The sequence below is a fragment of the Palaemon carinicauda genome, chromosome 8 (genome assembly GCF_036898095.1).
Source record: "Palaemon carinicauda isolate YSFRI2023 chromosome 8, ASM3689809v2, whole genome shotgun sequence".
Lineage (NCBI taxonomy): Eukaryota > Metazoa > Arthropoda > Malacostraca > Decapoda > Palaemonidae > Palaemon > Palaemon carinicauda.
Window position 1 is genome coordinate 20,603,977 of NC_090732.1, and position 21,169 is coordinate 20,625,145.

The 21,169-nt window shown below is 43.7% G+C and overlaps 1 protein-coding gene across 1 annotated transcript in view; it reads left to right on the forward strand.

The window, feature by feature from the left end:
• Cdc37 (cell division cycle protein 37) overlaps window positions 1–21,169 on the forward strand; it is an 87,002-nt gene that overhangs the window by 39,999 nt on the left and 25,834 nt on the right. The window contains exons 4-5 of the mRNA XM_068378529.1: window positions 15,322–15,522; window positions 19,721–19,911. Coding sequence (XP_068234630.1) covers window positions 15,322–15,522; window positions 19,721–19,911 — 392 coding nt within the window. The remainder of the gene's footprint in view (window positions 1–15,321; window positions 15,523–19,720; window positions 19,912–21,169) is intronic.

The window sequence follows — 21,169 nt, forward strand, 5'->3', positions numbered from 1 at the left end:
TTTGAGGATAGGAACCTTAAACCAACAACGGCTCTGTCAATCAAATCTGTATTTGCAGAATCTCTCGAGTGAGGTTTGGCCATAGATTTAGACTGACATACTTCATCAATTCCTTCAGTATCCTGGTATCTTGATAGTGTGCTTAAGTTTTGGCAAATTTAGGAAATTCCTGTTTCCCTTAAAAAGTTATTACAGAAAGCTATTTTTTCAATATTAATCTTACCCGATGATCATGTAGCTGTCAACTCCGTTGCCCGACAGAAATCTAAGGTCGGGATACGCCAGCGATCGCTATACAGGTGGGGGTGTACACAACAGCGCCATCTGTGAGCAGGTACTCAAGTACTTCTTGTCAACAAGAACTCAATTTTTCCTCTGTCGTGCCACCGGCAAGACCTACTTGGATACGCTGTTGATTCTGGAGTTGTTTTTCACGATTTTGGTGATGTATTTGCTCTAGATTTTAGCCTTCGCTATTCAGGAATCTTTATCATTAGCTTAGCAAGCTTTTTGATTTAATTTGGATTAATTGTTAACGAACTTTGCTAGATTTTGGAATTCCCCCTTGACTATTTCTACAATTCAAGATGTCTGACCAGTCTCAAGTCCCTAAGTACAGGCAGTGTAGTGTTAGGGCTTGTACTAGGCGTCTTCCGAAGGCCTCCATAGATCCTCACACCGTTTGTTCCAATTGTAGGGGTAAATCCTGTCAATTGGAAGATCGATGTGAGGAATGCGCTGGGCTTTCGGAATTCGATTTTAACGAATTCCTTAAAAATGCACGTAGGCTAGAGAAGGATAGGATCAGGAGGAGTTCTTCTCGCTCTTTTGATTTTTCCTCTCCCCATGCCCCTCAACCTATTCCTTCCCCTGTAGTGGTGACTCCCGACCCTGCTACTAGTGCTCAGCCCTCCATGGCGGATATGATGCGTGCCATTCAGGCTCTTGGTGACAGAGTGGAGTCATTGGCTAATGACCGTAATCAGCTTTTGGCAGATGTCAAAGAGCTGAAAGCGCAAAGTGCAGTGGGAAGTGTTGTGAGTGCAAGTGAAGTGAAAAGTGTCAGTGTCAGTGTTGCGCATGAGGGTACATCTGTTCGTGCCAGTCGTCCTCCCAGTCCGGGACCTCTTGCAAGCTCCCAAGCCCAGGGGAGAAGCAATGTCGAAGGACCAAAGGGTTCGGCAGGCCTTGATCAGCGTACGGATGTACCCTCAGTGGTTGCGGACGTATCTGTCAGAGATCGTCCCATCCACAAACAGACGAATGAGCCCTATCATTCCTCGTCTGTGGAAGAAGTTTCGAGGAAGAAACGTTGGACCAAGGTCTCACGACCTCTCAAGCGTAAGGTCCCTTCCGAGCGAGTCCAACGGCCCAGGTGTAGCCACTGGGTCAGTTCGGACTCGCCGCAGTCTTCCGAAGACTGCACACCTCCCAAGAGAGGTAGAGTGGTTCCGCAGCAGGCAACTACTCCGTCTGTTGCCGCACCAACCACGGTAGATCCTAAGTGGTCCATGCTGCAGACTATGCAGTCTCAGCTTGCTTCCTTTATGCAGGAGTATCGTGCTGAGAAGGTTGACACGGCACCAGTTAACCTACAACCTGCCACGGTTGTGCGCTCAGCAGATACTGCGGCTGCCTGCTCCCACACTCCACCTGTGAGAGCTCCACCTCCGATGCGCAGTCCACCCTGCCAGACGCATGTTCATGCTGCACCCTCCGTTGACATGCGTGAGCTACCGCATCAGCAGTGGGAAGGTGCTGTAGAGCTGCCGTGTTTTGACACAATGCGGCATGCTCCGCAACCCATGCGGCATGCTCCGCATCCCATACGGCATGCTCCGCAACCCACGGCAGTCCCTCCCACGCACCAGCACTCTGCTTTTGTTGTTGCCAGCTCGCAGACGGACCAGCAGCGGCATGATGTTGGATCCGCAGCAGCTACGTATGCACCCGTGCTGCCGGATTCAGCCGTTCAGCTTTCTGCTCCACCTTTGCCACTTCCTACTCAGCTTTCGGATGATGGAGTATCGGATGACGAAGCTGCACATTTAGACGAACCGCACTCCGACTTAGAAGGACCCAAGTCTACGCCTCCCTCCTTGGACTTTCGGAAAGTCCTTGCCTTGTTCAGGGACTTGTATCCGGAACAGTTTGTGTCTGCAACCCCTCGCTCTCCTCCCTCCGAGTTTGCTCTGGGCATGCAGTCAGCAGCTCCTGCCTTCACCAAACTTGTCCTCGCACGCTCATCCAAGAGAGCTTTGAGGGTTATGGGAGAGTGGTTGCAGTCCAAGAAGCAACTGGGAAAGACTGCTTTCATCTTTCCGCCTACCAAGCTTGCTTCCAAATCTAGCGTCTGGTATGCCACGGGAGAGGAACCCGGCTTGGGAGTTCCTGCCTCTGCCCAGGGCGACTTCTCAAGTCTGGTTGACTCTCCCCGCAGGCTGGCTATGAGACGATCTAAGATTTGCTGGTCCTTTTCTGACATGGATCATCTGTTGAAGGGAGTCTTTCGTGCTTTTGAGATCTTTAACTTCCTCGATTGGTGTTTGGGAGCGTTAAGCAGAAACACTTCCCCTTCGGATAAGGACTCTGCCATGCTTATCATGTCTAGCATGGACAAAGCCATTCGGGATGGGTCTGGTGAGCTTGCAGCTTCGTACGTGTCGGGAGTGCTTAAGAAGAGAGAACATCTTTGCTCCTTCTTGTCGTCTGGGATCACTCCTTGCCAGAAGTCGGAGTTGTTGTTTGCTCCTCTCTCCAAGTGTCTCTTTCCGGAGGAGCTGATCAAGGGGATGGCTGCCTCGTTGATCCAGAACGATACCCATGACCTGATGGCATCTTCCGCACGTAAGGCTAAAGCTTTACCTTCCGTGCCTAGACCTTTCCGTTCTGCAGCAGTGGACACACCAGCAACTAGGTTCATCCCGCCCTTTCGTGGCAGAACCTCCAGCAGAGGAGGTACCCGTGCCGACAGTCACCGTGGCAAATCGAAGAAGGGTTCCAAGTCCGCAAAAGGCAGAATCTGACTGCCTTCCTCTCCAGACAGCAGTGGGAGCCAGGCTCAAGAACTTCTGGCAAGCTTGGGAGAGCAGAGGTGCAGACGCTCAGTCTGTGAAGTTGCTAAGGGAGGGGTACAGAATTCCGTTCTGCCGCAGTCCCCCTCTAGCAACGTCTCCCATCAACCTCTCTCCCAACTACAAGGAGAAGGACAAGAGGCTAGCGTTGCAACAAGAGGTGTCGCTCTTGCTACAAAAGGGAGCGGTAGTCATAGTCCGGGACCATCAATCCCCGGGCTTCTACAACCGTCTCTTCCTGGTAGCGAAGAAGACAGGAGGTTGGAGACCGGTGCTGGACGTCAGTGCTCTCAATGCTTTTGTCACCAAGCAGACGTTCACGATGGAGACGACGAAGTCGGTCCTAGCAGCGGTCAGGAAGGAAGACTGGATGGTCTCGTTAGACCTGAAAGACGCGTACTTTCATGTCCCCATCCATCCAGACTCCCAACCTTTCCTAAGGTTCGTCTTTGGAAAGGTCGTGTACCAGTTCCAAGCCCTGTGCTTTGGCCTAAGCACGGCACCTCTTGTGTTTACCAAACTGATGAGGAATATTGCCAAATTCCTTCACATGGCAGACATCAGAGCCTCCCTCTATTTGGACGACTGGCTTTTAAGAGCTCCGTCAAGTCGTCGCTGTCTGGAGAATCTCAGATGGACTATGGATCTGACCAAGGAATTGGGCCTCCTGGTCAATATAGAGAAGTCCCAACTCGTCCCATCCCAAACCATTGTCTATCTAGGTATGGAGATTCAGAGTCGAGCTTTTCGGGCTTTTCCGTCGGCCCCAAGGATCAGTCAAGCCCTAGAATGCATCCAGAGCATGCTGAGAAGGAACCGATGTTCAGTCAGGCAGTGGATGAGTCTAACAGGGACACTTTCATCGCTGGCCCAGTTCATCGAGTTAGGGAGACTCCACCTCCGCCCCCTTCAGTATCATCTAGCTGCTCACTGGAGAAAGGACATGACGCTAGAGGCGGTCTCAGTGCCTATTTCCGAAGAGATGAGGTCTACACTGACGTGGTGGAAGAACAGCATTCTTCTCAAGGAAGGTCTACCATTGGCTGTTCAGACCCCCGACCACCGTCTCTTCTCGGACGCATCGGACACGGGCTGGGGTGCGACACTGGACGGACAGGAATGCTCGGGCACGTGGAATCAGGAGCAAAGGACACTTCACATCAACTGCAAGGAGCTTTTGGCAGTTCATCTGGCCTTGATAAACTTCAAGTCCCTCCAGCTAAACAAGGTGGTGGAGGTGAACTCCGACAACACCACAGCCTTGGCGTACATCTCCAAGCAAGGAGGGACTCATTCGAGGAAGTTGTTCGAGATCGCAAGGGACCTCCTCATTTGGTCAAAAGATCGAAAGATTTCGCTGGTAACGAGGTTCATTCAGGGCGACATGAATGTCATGGCAGATCGCCTCAGCCGGAAGGGTCAGGTCATCCCCACAGAGTGGACCCTTCACAAGAATGTTTGCAGCAGACTATGGGCCCTGTGGGGTCAGCCCACCATAGATCTATTCGCTACCTCGATGACCAAGAGGCTCCCGATGTATTGTTCTCCGATTCCAGACCCAGCAGCAGTTCACGTGGATGCCTTTCTGCTGGATTGGTCCCATCTAGACCTGTATGCGTTCCCTCCGTTCAAGATTGTCAACAGGGTACTTCAGAAGTTCGCCTCTCACGAAGGGACACGGTTGACGTTGGTTGCTCCCCTCTGGCCCGCGAGAGAATGGTTCACCGAGGTACTGCAATGGCTAGTGGACGTTCCCAGGACTCTTCCTCTAAGAGTGGACCTTCTGCGTCAGCCACACGTAAAGAAGGTACACCCAAACCTCCACGCTCTTCGTCTGACTGCCTTCAGACTATCGAAAGACTCTCAAGAGCTAGAGGCTTTTCGAAGGAGGCAGCCAGAGCGATTGCCAGAGCAAGGAGGACATCCACTCTCAGAGTCTATCAGTCAAAATGGGAAGTCTTCCGAAGCTGGTGCAAGGCGAATGCAGTTTCCTCAACCAGTACCTCTGTAACGCAGATAGCTGACTTCCTGTTACATCTAAGGAATGTAAGATCCCTATCAGCTCCTACGATCAAGGGTTACAGAAGCATGTTGGCAGCGGTCTTCCGCCACAGAGGCTTAGATCTTTCCACCAACAAAGATCTACAGGACCTCCTTAGGTCTTTTGAGACCTCAAAGGAACGTCGGTTGTCCACACCAGGCTGGAACCTAGACGTGGTTTTAAGGTTCCTGATGTCAGCAAGATTCGAACCGCTTCAATCAGCCTCTTTTAAGGATCTCACATTAAAGACACTTTTCCTCGTTTGCTTAGCAACAGCTAAAAGAGTCAGTGAGATCCACGCCTTCAGCAGGAACATAGGTTTTACATCTGAAACGGCTACGTGTTCCTTGCAGCTCGGTTTTTTGGCTAAAAACGAGCTTCCTTCTCGTCCTTGGCCCAAGTCGTTCGAGATCCCAAGCCTGTCCAACTTGGTGGGGAACGAATTAGAGAGAGTACTTTGCCCAGTAAGAGCTCTTAAGTACTATTTTAGACGTACAAAGCCATTACGAGGACAATCAGAAGCTTTATGGTGTTCTATCAAGAAACCTGCTTTACCGATGTCTAAGAACGCAGTTTCTTACTACATCAGGCTTTTGATTAGAGAGGCCCATTCTCATCTGAAGGAAGAAGACCTTGCTTTGCTGAAGGTAAGGACACATGAAGTTAGGGCTGTCGCTACTTCAGTGGCCTTCAAACAGAACCGTTCTCTGCAGAGTGTTATGGATGCAACCTATTGGAGAAGCAAGTCAGTGTTCGCATCATTTTACCTCAAAGATGTCCAGTCTCTTTACGAGAACTGCTACACCCTGGGACCATTCGTAGCAGCGAGTGCAGTAGTAGGTGAGGGCTCAGCCACTACATTCCCATAATCCCATAACCTTTTTTAATCTTTCTCTTGAAATGCTTTTTATTGTTGTTTTTGGGTTGTACGGAAGGCTAAGAAGCCTTCCGCATCCTGGTTGATTTGGCGGGTGGTCAAATTCTTTCTTGAGAAGCGCCTAGATTAGAGGTTGTGATGAGGTCCTTTAGTATGGGTTGCAGCCCTTCATACTTCAGCACCTAGGAGTCGCTCAGCATCCTAAGAGGATCGCTAGGCTCAGTAAGGAAGACGTACTTAAAAAAGGCAGAGTAATGGTTCAAGTCGACTTCCTTACCAGGTACTTATTTATTTTATGTTTGTTATTTTGAATAACTGCTAAAATGAAATACGGGATACTTAGCTTCTAATGTTAACATGTATGCTGGTCTCCACCCACCACCCTGGGTGTGAATCAGCTACATGATCATCGGGTAAGATTAATATTGAAAAATGTTATTTTCCTTAGTAAAATAAATTTTTGAATATACTTACCCGATGATCATGAATTTAAGGACCCTCCCTTCCTCCCCATAGAGAACCAGTGGACCGAGGAGAAAATTGAGTTCTTGTTGACAAGAAGTACTTGAGTACCTGCTCACAGATGGCGCTGTTGTGTACACCCCCACCTGTATAGCGATCGCTGGCGTATCCCGACCTTAGATTTCTGTCGGGCAACGGAGTTGACAGCTACATGATCATCGGGTAAGTATATTCAAAAATTTATTTTACTAAGGAAAATAACATTTTAGGTAACTTTATCCACAGGTGTAAGAGTTGTTGAACTTGCACTGTCCATTCCTAATTCTGACTGGGGGTCTTCTGTTTTTAGTCAAAAGCATCAAGCCTCCTAATTTACCCTATTTTTACCTTTTTAATAAAATTACTTTAATTACAAACCAAAAAAATAACATATATATTCGTGTAACATGAGAGTTTTGAAGCTAAATTCAAGGGGGTTGCATCATACAGGAGATAAAAGAATAAGCATATTCACTCTCTTTACTGTAGTAAAGAATTACAGATATATTTGAAATAAACCTGATTTTTATTAAACTGGTGTCTCACTTAACTGTATCCAATATTAATGCAAGTAATATTCACATTTTAGTATCGTATTTATGAATAGAGACAGTGAATTATAATCTTTTCAATTGTTTACGTTTATAAGTCGATCGACACTTGTCTATGCTTTCCAAACCAGCTGATTAAGGCAAACTACTGAAGGATATTTCATATTTCCTAAAAGAAATCATTATTACTTGATCTCATTTTCCAATCAGCATACTTTTCAGTTTTATTTGAAACCCCTCTCATATTTCGTTTACTGTCTAATTGAATCGCATGTAGAAATTAACCGGAGTTTCATTCATGTTATAGATGCTAAATAATTTATCGGTTTTAGTTCTTTTCAGAAACTTTGTAATGCTATCCTCTAAATCCGACATTTACATTTAAGTACGCGATTTTCACATTCATAGGTTCCCACTGAATTTCCATTTTGTTTCCTCTGGTTTCGAACACAGCTTTCCCCGATTGCAAGCAGGATAGTGTCTATAAATATAGTTTGTTTTTTTGCCATTATTTACAGCTTGCTAATTTAAATTGGCAATATATTTTATCGATAATCTTTTCTCCATAGTAAATAAGGGTATCATGTAAAAATGTCAGTGTTATGATACGGTACTTTGTTTACTTTCGTACAATGATTGAAATAGAAGCAAACAGCAACTATCCGATTCAATTATTCATAACAAAACGGCTGTGATGTTCTGTTCTTATTATGACTGTATGCGTTTATGCAATGATTATAATGTTACTAACGATTCTTTTATCATTATCTTGTAATTTTCTAACCTATCATAGTGGAAGATGAGGTAAAGAAATATTGAATAAATGATAGAAACAAAACATAATAGGCCATTATCTTATTTAGCTTCTCATTGATGGAGCCCGCAATATTTGAATTTCTTTACCAACCAGGTTGAGCTATAGCGGTCATTTAGGCTGCGATAAAGGTATTTGGGCGGCTTTTTAAGTATGTGTATGTGCGATAGTAATGGAATGCTAAAGCGGAATGCTCTATAACAGAGGGTCAAGTGTAATCATTGTAAGACACTACCTGAAACTAATCCAAGGAGTGCAACATGCATGTGTGGTACTGTACTCTGATTGTTCATGGCTCCTTTGAGGGGAAACTGGATAGAAAAAGGGCCACATCATCGAGGCCCTTTAACAGAATCATAATTACAGTACAGGTAAAGAGCTTTTTCTCCAGAGTTTACCCTTATGTGAGGGTAAGAGTAGTTAGTTTTTCTTCTCACCTATAAATACATGTAAGAGTTATTTCGTTAGTTGTAAACAGTTATTGCCGTGATATTAGTCTATAGAGACCACTCAGCACCTTAACTGAAAAAAGTGGTCATGGCTAAGGAGAAAAACCTATTTTTGGGGAGGTGCTGTGTAGCCTCGTATAGGGAGACCACTTGGTTATTTCCTTCATCAAAAATACTTTTATAGTTGGTAAAAAAATCGGATTTGAAGGGTTATTGTATACTGTAGGCCTATACTGTTTTTTTTTTTTTTTTTTTTTTTTTTTTTTTTTTTTTTTTTTTTTGAATGCAGCTTTCAATTTTCTTTGGCTAAGTAGGACTATAGCAAGCTGCATTTTCTTTTTCTTGTATTTTCTCTTTTATCAATGATTAAAATGTCAGAGATTAGGTTGGTCCAATATTTGTCTAATAAATACTGTACTGTATACACTATTAATGGGTTTTTCGGTTTAGTATTTTATATGTAAAGCATTATTTTTTCATTTTAAATATTTAACTTAGCCGGTGAATATATAATAGCTGCAACTCTGCGGCTCGACAGAAAACACACTCAAAAAACTCGCGAGCGATCGCTATGAAGGTTGCGGGTGTGCCCACCAGCGCCAACTGTCGGCCAGATACCACTCTTGTATGTAAACAAAACCTTCAATTCTTCTCTGTCGACGTTGACGACAAGACGTATTCATACTTGCTGTAGAACCTGGAGTTTTCTTAACATATTTGGTGAAGTACTTCATTTTGGATTGAGCTTTCGCAGTACAGGTGTTTTATCTTCAACTTAAATCTTGAGCTCGTTTTTGGATAGATTTAATTTTTGATGACTTTGGATTGTTTTTTGGACTTTCCTTGACTTTTAAATGGCCGACCCTTCCCTCAGTACGGAAGTGTGTTTAGGCTTTTAGCAATTATCTTATCACGTTATAAATTAATTATAGATTTTCCTCTATATATTTTATATCTCAACCGCCTTTATTAGGCCTCTTCGATTAGCTTTCCATTTATAATAAACATCAAAATAAATTTTAATGATTTGTTTATATGCGACCTTTCCTGAGAGTAGGCGGTCCTAACTTGGAAACCGAAGTTAAACAACGTTGAGCCCTTTCAATCGTAAATAGCTTTTAAAGAGCTAATGATTTAAAACTTATTAAATGAATTTTTTTTAATAGATATTTTATGAAAGATTTTCTTTGAATAGTCTTCGTACTGTTTCAAAGATGAACTAACGTTTAGTTTATTTATGCTACGCAGTTTGCGCTCTATCGTTACGATAGAGAGAGAGAGTATCACGGTTTCACTTTGCAGAAAGAGTAAATCGATTCTGACGTTTTGTTCATTCTTCTTTCAAAGCTTAAATGTTTTAAATTCTATTTTAAAGGAACTTTTTAATTTCCTTTGGTCAAATAACCTGTTTTTTTGACGAAACGTAAGTGGGCTCTTCTCTTAGGTGCGAAATCAAGAGAGAGAGAGAGAGAGAGATAGAGACGGAGGGAGAGAGAGGAGAGAAAACTTTCCGATCTTTATCTCGTCCCAAGCGGGTAACGTTGTTCTCGAGTTACTCTCGTCCCTAGTCTCTGTACGGGGAGAAAGGATAAAACGTTTTTAGTTTTTTATTCTCGTCCCAAGGCAATGTACGGTGAGAGATTGAAAACGTAGTTTTGAATGAACTAGTGTTTAGTCTCTTCCCCAGCCACTGATTTTTTTTATCTTAAAATATGTTTACTGTTTTTTGCTGGTATTAATGTGCTTGCATTATACGACTGATTTCGCAATTACAACCTTTTGATGAGGGTAGAATTGCGTGCTTCAGGTAGAAATCAGTTTTATTCATACCTAATGTGAATTGTTAAAAAATTCGATTTCAGTGAAATAAGTGCAAAACAGAAAATCGTAGTGATAAAGTGATATTGCGCAAAGTGTTATCAGTGTTGCGACCGAGGGTTCGTCTGTTCGTGCCTGTCGTTCGCCTAGTCCGGGACCTCTTGCAAGCTCCCAAGCCCAGGGGAGAAGTAATGTCGTACGACTTATGGGTTCGAGAGGCCTTGATCAGCGAACAGACGTTCCCTCTATGGTATCGGGTGTATCTTACCAAGATCACCCCTACCATAAGGCGAGAGAGACGATTTTCTCCTCGTCATCCGAAGGCTTTTCGCATAAGAAACCGTGGAACAAGGTTTCGAGGCCCTTTAAGCGAAAGTCAGTCCTTTCAGGACAGGTCCAGCGTCCTGGTTTTAACCATTAGGACAGCTCTGACCCTATGCAGTCATCGGAAGACTGCTCGCCGCCTAACAAAAGCGTAACACAGACTCCGAGAGTCTTTTTATAGGCAAGGTTTTGCGGTCACAGACGTTACCCTCGTCTCTTACCGCAACCATTCCCGTTGATCCTAAATGGGTTGTACGGCAAGACATGCAGTATAAGCTTGCGTCCCTTATGGAAGACTATTCTGCCGATAAGTCCGTTGAGCCTAGCCGTTTATCTCATCGAGATCCTGGCTTTCAGCCACCCTAACGTTCCTTTGTGCGTCCTGTTGACGTTGGGGTAGCCAAGTCACGTCAGTCAGGTTGTTTAGAACCACACTCGATGCGGTCTCGTGTGGATTTTCAGCCACATCTGGACGTTAGGCCACTTGCTGATGCTCCTGTTGACGTTCAGGACGTTCGCTAACAATCGGAGTTGACTTGTTTTGACGCTGAGCGTCAACCTCCGCATTCTAGAGTTGTTTTGACTGCTCAGTCTAGGCGGTCAAAGCAGTCTCGAGTGGACGCTGTGCGTCCTCACGCACCTGTTGTTGTTGACAGTTCACAGACTGTCAAGCAGTTACATGACGTTGCGTCCTGGTCTCACGCACCTGTTGTTGTTGACAGTTCACAGACTGTCAAGCAGTTACATGACGTTGCGTCCTGGTCCGCTACTAATGCACCAGTGCGTGTGGACTCTGCTTGTAAAGCATTGCCACCACGGTAGGTCTCTCCCTTGCTTGAGACTCAGCTATTATCGGACAAGGTTCCTTCAGATGAGGAAGTTGCTGTTCCCCCTCCTACTGATATTCCCTTGAGGACTCTGTCAGACGGAGAGGAGCCTAAAGCTGCTTAGCCCTCTATGAACTTTAAATAAATCATGCTGATTTTTAAGGATCTTTGTCCGGATCTTTTTGTAACTGCTGCTCCTCGTTCGCCTAAACGTCGGAGCTTACACTAGGCCTAGCTACTTCGAAGCCGTTGTTTTATAAGCTAGTGCTCTCTCGCTCTTCTAAGAGAGCTTTACGTTTGCTAGGCGACTGGTTTATCACCAGGAGGAGTTTGGGGGAGACAGCCTTTGCTTTCCCTTCTTTTAAACTGGCTTATAGAGCGAGAGTCTGATATGACACGAGAGAAGTTCTCGGCTTGGGAGTTCATGCCTCTGCCCAGATAGACTTCTCAAACCTCATAGACTCTCCCTGGCGCCTGGCCATGAGACGCTCCAAGATTTTACAGGTCGACTTCAAAGCTGTTTTCGAGCCTTTGAAGTTTTGCTGTACAATTATGTCATGCATAAACAAGGCTTTCAGGGATGGCTCCATGATCTGACAGCCACGTTCTCTGCAGGAACAAGTCCCTCAGGGATGGCTCCATGATTTGGCAGCCATGTTCACTGCAGGAGTACGTAAGAGGCAAGTGCGCTCAATGTGTTCATTGTCAAGACAAACTTCACGATGAAGTCTACCAGGCTGTCTTGACAGCATTTATGGAAGGCGACTGGATGGTCTCTCTCGACCTTCAGGAGGCATACTTCCACATTCCTATACACCCGGATTCACAACCGTTTCTGAGGTTTGTTTACAGGAATGTGGGGTACCAGTTTCGAACCCTGTGCTTTGGCCTCAGTCCTGCGCCTCTCGTGTTTACGAGGCTCATGAGGAATGTGGCAAAATCCCTCCATCTATCGGGGATCCGAGCCTCCCTGTACTTGGACGACTGGCTTCTCAGAGCATCGTCCAGTCTTCACTGTCTGCAGGATCTACATTGGACGTTGAGTCTGGCCAGGGAGTTGGGACTTTTGGTCAACCTAAAAGTCCCAACTGATCCCATCCCAGATTATTCTATGTTTGGGGATGGAGATTCGCAGTCAAGCCCTGCTCGAAGTCCAACTAATGCTGAAACGAAACGTTTATTCAGTCAGGAGTTGGAACAGTCTCGTAGGGACTCTCTCATCCCTGGAGCAGTTTGTCTCACAAGGGAGACTACACCTTCTGCCTCTCCGGTTCCATCTAGCCTTTCACTGGAACTAGGACAAGACATTAGAGACGGTATCATTCCCAGTCTCCGAACCAGTAAAGGCATGCCTGAAATGGTGGGACAGCAATATCAGTCTGAGAGAGGGACTATCCCTAGCAGTCAAGAACCCAAACCACGTGTTGTCCTCAGACGCGTCGGATTTGGGTTGGGGTGCGACCCTGGACAGTCGGGAATGCTCGGGTCTGTGGACCTCAAGTCAGAAGAGCATGCACATCAACGGCAAGGAGCTATTAGCAGTCCACTTGGCCTTGATGATATTAGAAGGCTTCTTCGAAACTTAGTGGTAGAGGCAACTCAGTCAACACCACAACTTTGGCGTACATCTCCAAGCAAGGAGGCACACACTCCTTCACGCTGCTCGAGATCGCAAGGGACCTTCTCTTATGGTCAAGAATTTGAGGCATCTCCCTGTTGACGAGATTCATCCAGGGGGACTTGAACGTCTTGGCAGACTGTCTCAGTCGGAGGGGTCAGGTGATACCCACGGAATGGACCCTCCACAATGACGTGGGCAAGAGTCTTTGGGCTACTTGGGGTCAACCCACCATAGACCTCTTTGCCTCCTCGTTGACCAAAAGGTTACCAATCTATTGCTCTCCAGTCCTAGATACAGAAGCAATCTACATAGACGCGTTTCTACTGGATTGGTCTTTTCTGGACTTATATGCATTCCCACCATTCAAGATAGTCAACAAGGTACTGCAGAAGTTCGCCTCTCACGAAGGGACAAGGTTGACGTTGGTTGCTACCCTCTGGCCCGCGAGAGAGTGGTGCACCAAGGTACTTCAATGGCTGGTAGACTTTCCAAGAAGTCTTCCTCTAACGGTAGATCTGTTACGTCAGCCCCACGTAAAGAATGTCCATCAAAGCCTCCCCGCTCTTCGTCTGACTTCCTTCAGACTATCGAAAGACTCTCAAGAGCTAGAGGCTTTTCGAAGGAGGCAGCCAGTGCGATTGCAAGAGCTAGGAGAGCTTCTACCATTAGAGTATACCAGTCGAAGTGGGAAGTCTTTCGAGACTGGTGCAAGTCAGCATCTGTGTCCTCGTCCAGTACCTCTGTGGCCCAAATCGCAGATTTTCTTTTACATCTGAGAAAGGTTCACTCCCTTTCAGCTCCCACGATTAAGGGCTACAGGAGCATGTTGGCTTCGGTCTTTCGACATAGAGGCTTAGATCTTTCCAACAATAAAGATCTCCAAGATCTCCTTAAGTCTTTCGAGACCTCTAAGGAACGTCGTTTGGCAACTCCTGGATGGAACTTAGACGTGGTCCTAAGGTTCCTCATGTCAGACAGGTTTGAGCCATTACATTCAGCCTCCCTGAAGGATCTCACCCTCAAGACACTTTTCCTAGTGTTCTTGGCTTCGGTTAAAAGGGTCAATGAACTTCATGCCTTCAGTAAGAACATCGGCTTTTCTACAGAAAAAAGCCACTTGTTCACTTCAACTTGGTTTCCTGGCCAAAATGAACTGCCTTCTCGTCCTTGGCCTAAATCTTTTGATATTCCTTGCTTACCAGAGATCGTAGGCAACGAACTGGAAAGAGTATTATGTCCTGTTAGAGCTCTTAAGTTCGATTTAGCTCGTACTAAGTCATTACGAGGGAAATCTGAGGCATTATGGTGCTCAGTTAAGAAACCTTCATTGCCTATGTCAAAGAATGCTTTGTCATATTTTATCAGATTTTTTTAATACGAGAAGCTCATTCTCACTTGAATGAGAAAGACCGATGTTTGCTTAAGGTTAAGACGCACGAAGTTAGAGATATAGCAACCTCCGTGGCCTTCAAGCAAAATAAATCTCTGCAAAGTATTATGGACGCGACTTTTTGGAGAAGCAAGTCAGTGTTCGCGTCATTTTACTTAAAAGATGTCCAGACTCTTTACGAGGACTGCTACACACTGGGTCCATTCGTTGCAGCGAGTGCAGTAGTGGGTGAGGGTTCTACCACTACACTTCCCTAATTCCAATATCCTTTTAATCTGTCTCTTGAAATGTTTTTAATATTGTTTTATGGGTTGTTCGGAAGGCTAAGAAGCCTTTCGCATCCGGGTTGATTTGGCGGGTGGTCAAAGTCATTTCTTGAGAGCGCCCAGATCAGGGGTTTGATGAGGTCCTGTTGTATGGGTTGCAACCCTTGATACTTCAGCTCCTGGGAGTCTTTCAGCATCCTAAGAGGATCGCTGGGCTCCGTGAGGAAGACAGACTTACAAGGCAGAGTAATCGTCTAAGTCAACTTCCTTACCAGGTACCTATATATTTTGGTTTTGTTATATTGATAACTGTCAAAATGAAAAAACTCTTAGCTTATACGCTGTAAACATAATTAACTCTGGTCTCTACCCACCTCCTTGGGTGTGAATCAGCTATTATATATTCACCGGCTAAGTTAAATATTTAAAAATGATATTTTAATTATAAAATAAATTTTTGAATATACTTACCCGGTGAATATATAAATTAAATGACCCTCCCTTCCTCCCCAATAGAGACGCAGTGGGACGAGAAGAATTGAAGGTTTTGTTTACATACAAGAGTGGTATCTGGCCGACAGTTGGCGCTGGTGGGCACACCCGCAACCTTCATAGCGATCGCTCGCGAGTTTTTTGAGTGTGTTTTCTGTCGAGCCGCAGAGTTGCAGCTATTATATATTCACCGGGTAAGTATATTCAAAAATTTATTTTATAATTAAAATATCATTTTTCTAATATGGTATAGGTACTAACATATTTGTTTTACAGCTAGAACCATGGAATGTTGATACAATTAGCGCTGACGGATTTAGCAAGACTATTATTAACAAGACGGGAAAAGGAAATGAAGAAGAGTTAAGTGATGAGGAGAGGGAGAAACGAATGAAAGAATTTGTAAAGAAAAATGAAGTAAATATCAAGAAGTATGGCATGTTTAGAAATTTTGATGATTCTCGGAGGTTCCTCATGGTAAGTAGTTATGATTTTGTAGATCATTGATATTTCAATGAACCAGGATATCAATGTATTGTTCAAGTTTTACGTTTCAATGTTTTTTCTTAAATATTGCAGTTTGCCCTGAAGTCTTTATTATTTCTTTGAACCTCCCCTAATGTTTATATTACTTTCATCTTTAGAAGCTTGGTTATATCGATGTTACCCCTTACGATTAAAAAATTACTTATTTTATTTCCTTTTAATATATGAATGCCTCAAGACAAACTTGGAGAAGTTTCATTGAAGGAGGTCTTGCCTTGATTGTGCATGCTACGGTGCTCCCTAGGTTTCTCACCCTAGCCTTGAACTACAGTGAACCAGGCTTGCTCAGGAGGCGTTGAATAAGAGAGACCTTCAGATCTTAGGACCTAAGAACTCTGCGTTTGAGTCAGTCGAACTAGGTTCTACTTCTTGCCCTCTCCTGACTGGGTAGATTCTATGTCATGGAAGACAGTTCACCCACCCCTTTTCTAATCAATGGTATTTTTAAGCTGACAAAAGGGTCTTCGATGAAGAAGCTACCTCTTGGATTGGCCAGCAGTGGTGATGGTAGACGCCTTCCAACACACATGAGACTGGTTAGACTTCTACGCCGTCCCTCGATTCTGTCTGATTCGTTAGGTGCTGAACAGAATATGCCTGTCCCGAGAAGTCAGGGTAAGTAGCCCAAAAGTGGTTGCAGGTGGAGTGGCATACAAACTTGCCTCACCTTTTTGCCGAAATATCGAGAGAACTTCCAAAATGGCCAAACCTACTTCGCCAACCGCACGTTTGAAAGTTCCATGCAGTCCACTGCCTATCTCTTCATGACTGGAAGTTGTCTAGCATCTCTGAAAGAGGCTCTTCATGATAGACTGCAAAACAACTTTCCGAATACCTCTGAAAGTCTTCTGCAGCGGTCTACCAGGCCAAATGGTCATCTTTTCTTTGAATGGTGTCATAGGGGGAATATTACTCCACTTAAAGCCACTAATCTTCTGATTGCTGACTTTTTAGTGTTCCTGAGGAATGAGAAGTCCCTCTCAGTCACTGTGGTTAATGGTTACCACTCAGCCGTGAGCCAGATATTTAAACTGAAGGGTCTCAATCTCTCCTCTTCATTGGAACTCTCTGCTCTCATCAGGAGTTTTGAACAAGACCTGCCCTCCTCAGGAATTTGAACCTCCCTCGTGGAATGTAATGAAGGTTCTTAGTTCCCTTAAGATAGCTCTTTACGAATGTTTACATAAATCTCTAGACAGGGATCTTGCCCTAAAGACTATCTTCCTTTTTGCCCTAGCCTCAGTCAAGAGGATAAGCGAATCACATGGGATATTCTATCTTAACATTCCAAGGGTTGGAGAGAATTATCCTTCTCTTTTGTTCCTGAATTTGTGGCTAAAACCCAAAATCCGGCTATACTTGACTCTAGATTTGATATGTCATCTCTCAAAGAGGTTACCTGATCTGAATAATCTTTCAATCTGTCCCGTAAGAGCATTCAGGAAATACCTGAAGAGGACATCCCCTCTCAGACCTAAAATTCCTAATCTGTTCATGTGTACTGACTCCAAAAAGAAGATCACTTAGAATACTATTTTATTTTGGTTGTTAGGAACTATTATGAGAACAAATTAATCCTCAAGGGAAACTTTTCAGGGTCCCCCTTGAGCACATGACATTTGTGGCCTTGCCACAACCTTAGCGTTCCGCAAAAACCACTCAGTGGCCCAAAAACTTGGTACATTACAAGAGGTAGATCATCAACTGTGATGTATGGATCGGAGTTGTGGGGAATGAAAGTGACGGAGAGACAGAAATTGAATGTGTTTGAGATGAAGTGTCTGAGGAGTATGGCTGGTGTATCTGGAGTAGTTAGGGTTAGGAACGAAGTAGTGAGGTGGAGAACGGTTGTAAAAAATGAGTTAGCAGCTAGAGTGGATATGAATGTGTTGAGGTGGTTTGGCCATGTTGAGAGAATGGAAAATGGCTGTCTGCTAAAGAAGGTGATGAATGCAAGAGTTGGTAGGAGAAGTACAAGAGGAAGGGCAAGGTTTTGGTGGATGGATGGAGTGAAGAAAGCTTTGGATGATATGAGGATAGATGTGAGGGAGGCAAGAGAGCGTGCTAGAAATAGGAATGAATGGCAAGCGATTGCGACGTAGTGCCGTTAGTCCCTGCTGCTTCCTCCTGTCGCCTTGGATGACCGCGGAAGTAGCAGCTGTAGGGGACTAGGCGTTATGAAGCTTCATCTGTGGTGGATAGCGGGAGAGGGTGGGGTGTGGCACCCTAGCAGTACATGCCGAACTCAGTTGAGTCCCTGGTCAGGATGAGAGGAGCGTAGAGAGGAAAGGTCCCCATTTTTTTCATTTGTTTGATGTCGGCTATCCCCAAAATTGGGGGAAGTGCCTTGTTATATGTATGTATAATTTTGATTGATTTTATACTTCAGGAAATATATTTTGGATACAACGGTAACGGATACCCCTTCCTCATTTAGTCTGTTATTGTGATATTCAACTGTAGTTCCAGGCCAGGGGAATTTTTTTTCTGTTGTATGAGTAAATACTTTAAGGGCTGCTTTTCTGGTCCTATACAGCAGGGGAACTCTACTCTTTACAGGACTTCCACTGTCATTTTATCATGTTCGTTTGAAAGCATTCAACATTTCACACCGCATAATGCTTGTTTATTGTCAAATTGACACTATCAAAGCACTTAGAGAACAAAAAAATCTTCAGTTTCCTCTTGAAAGTTTAAAGTTCTACAGTCTTTCAAATGTCTAGTGGGAGCTTATTCTAGTTTTGGGGCCGCATATATAAAGGCTCTTGAGCCTACAGTAGAGATATATGTAGGTTCCAATTATTTTAAACCATCTGTAACTATTCTCGTGTCAACACTACTTGTTTGATTTACAATATGTAGCAATTCTCTCAGAGGTTTTGGACATCCAGTTCTGATAACTTGATGGGTTATTGTACATATTTTAAATTCAATTTTCACTTTAATAGTCAGCTACCGTAAATCAATTAGTATAAGAGTGATCCTCTCTCTAGGTGGAACACTTTTTATCAGTCTTGTTCCTATGTTTGATATGTTTTGTAATTTCTTGAGTTGTACTTTTGGTAAATTGTAGTAGATGGAGTTGCAGTAGTCAATCCTGGTAATAATTCAGTTTATCACAAGGTTCTTTACAGAATGTTCATCCAGGGACTTTTTTTATATAAGATGATAACCATCTGTTTTTTTCTACATTATTTATTTGGACATTGAAAGACATGTTACAGTCAAGATATATGCCTAGATCGGGAACTTTACTGAATATTGGGGCAAAACTGTTATTTATGTTTATTTTAATATTGCACAAGTTTCTTACAGTTTTTCTTGCCAACCATTTTAAACTCAGTTTTATTTTCTTTTAATTTTAGTTTGATTGTCATTCATTCACAAACACTGGCAAGAATTCGGTTTAGAGTTTCAGTAGTGACATCTATATCATTTATGGAGAAGTAAATTGTCTGCAAATAAGTTGAACTTCACTCCATGCCTTTCTAGTATTTTTGTCAGGCCAATAGTATAGATACAGAAAAAGATTGTGCCTAGTAAACTCCCCTGAGGTACCCCTCTGTTTAAAGGTTCATATGATGAATGAGTTGACAGTTTGCACACAGTATTTTTTTTTAACCTAGTAGTCTTTTAGGTATTCGAAAGCTTGATCTTCAATATCGATGGAATGTAGATCATTTAGTAGCAGTTCTATCACAACTGTATTAAAAGCAGCACAAAGATCAAGTAATATTGAAATACCACATTTATTTTCATCCATCATTTCCAGCATTTATTGTTTTGTGCAATTGAAGAAAAAACAAACCAAATGAGTTTCTCAAAACTAAAGTTGTATGAAATCAAAAAACCAATATCAATGCACAAGAGCCATGGTCTTTGACCTACTTACAATTATACCTTGTGTTTGGTTACTGTTCGACTTCATGCCCCGTAATCTGCACCAAGCATTACTTTCAACTAAATCTCTGTCATGGGATTCAGCAAGATTTTTTTTTTTATGAAGTTGTTAAAGGATTAAGTTATCATTGAGGTATAAAATGCCATATTCCAATATATATTTGTATCAGAAAAAAATGCTTGGTTTGTTAGTTTAAGGGATTCATATTTTTATTGATTATACTTTCAGGAAAATCCAGAACTAGCCTGTGAAGACACTGCTAATTATCTTGTTATTTGGTGTATCAACTTGGAGATGGAAGAAAAGCATGATTTGATGTCCCATGTTGCTCATCAGACCATATGTATGCAGTTTATTTTAGAGTTAGCCAAACAATTAGAGAGGGACCCAAGGTCGTGTATTTCTGCATTTTTCCATAGGTAAGTTTATGTTCCTTTTGTTATTAAAGCTCATCTTCCTTTTACTATCAATATACTGAGCCATGATTTAGCAAATGCTATAATTTTTCTGATTTCTAAAGTAGTAGAAATATTTTATCTTTTTAAACAAGTGGGCCGATGGTTGAGGGACATGTGAGCTTAAAAGAAAACGGGTAATAGCAACAAATGTGTGGCAGTCCTATGCTGATTTCCAATGTGACCTAATTTTTTTTCAATTTTAAATATTTAACTTAGCCGGTGAATATATAATAGCTGCAACTCTGTTGCTCGACAGACACATATAGTAAAAACTCGCCAGCGATCGCTATACAGGTTGCGGGTGTGCCCACCAGCGCCAACTGTCGGCCAGATACCACTCTCGATGTAAACAAAGACTCAATTTCTTCTCTGTCGACGTGTCGACAAGACGTACTTTACTCGCTGTTGAACCTGGAGTTTTTCCCATCATATTTGGTGAAGTACTTTAATTTGGTTTGAGCTTTCGCAGTACAGGTGTTTTTCTTTAAATAAATCCTTGAACTCTTTTTTGGATCGGATTAATTGTTGATGACTTAGATCGTTTTTTGGAATTTTCCCTTGACTAATTCAAAATGGCTGACCCTTCACAAGTTCCCAAGTTCAGAAAATGTAATGCTAGGGATTGTCATAGGCGTCTTCCAAAGGCTTCTCTCGACCCTCACACTGTTTGTTCCAATTGTCGGGGTAAAACCTGTCAATTGGAAGATCGGTGTGAGGAATGCGTGGGCCTTTCGGAATTCGATTTTCTCGAATTTGAGAAATATACACGCAGACTAGAGAGAGATAGGGTAAGGAGAAGTTCTTCTAGGTCGGTAGATTTTTCCTCTCCACATGCCCCTGAACCTAATCCTTCCCCTGTAGTGGTTGTTCCTAACCCCCCTCCTAGCACTCAGGAACCGTCGATGGCAGACATGATGCGTGCTATTCATGCCTTGGGGGAGAGAGTTGAGTCTTTAGCAAGTGACCGAAATCAACTCATGGCGGACGTTAAGGAACTCAAGTGCCAAAGTGCCACGAAGGATAGTGTCAAAGTGCCTAGTGTTACGCAAAGTGTTGTGAACAGTGTTGCGCTCGAGGGTTCGTCTGTTCGTGCCTGTCGTCCTCCTAGTCCGGGACCTCTTGCAAGCTCCCAAGCCCAGGGGAGAAGCAATGTCGTACGACTCATGGGTTCGAGAGGCCTTGATCAGCGAACAGACGTTCCCTCTATGGTATCAGGCGT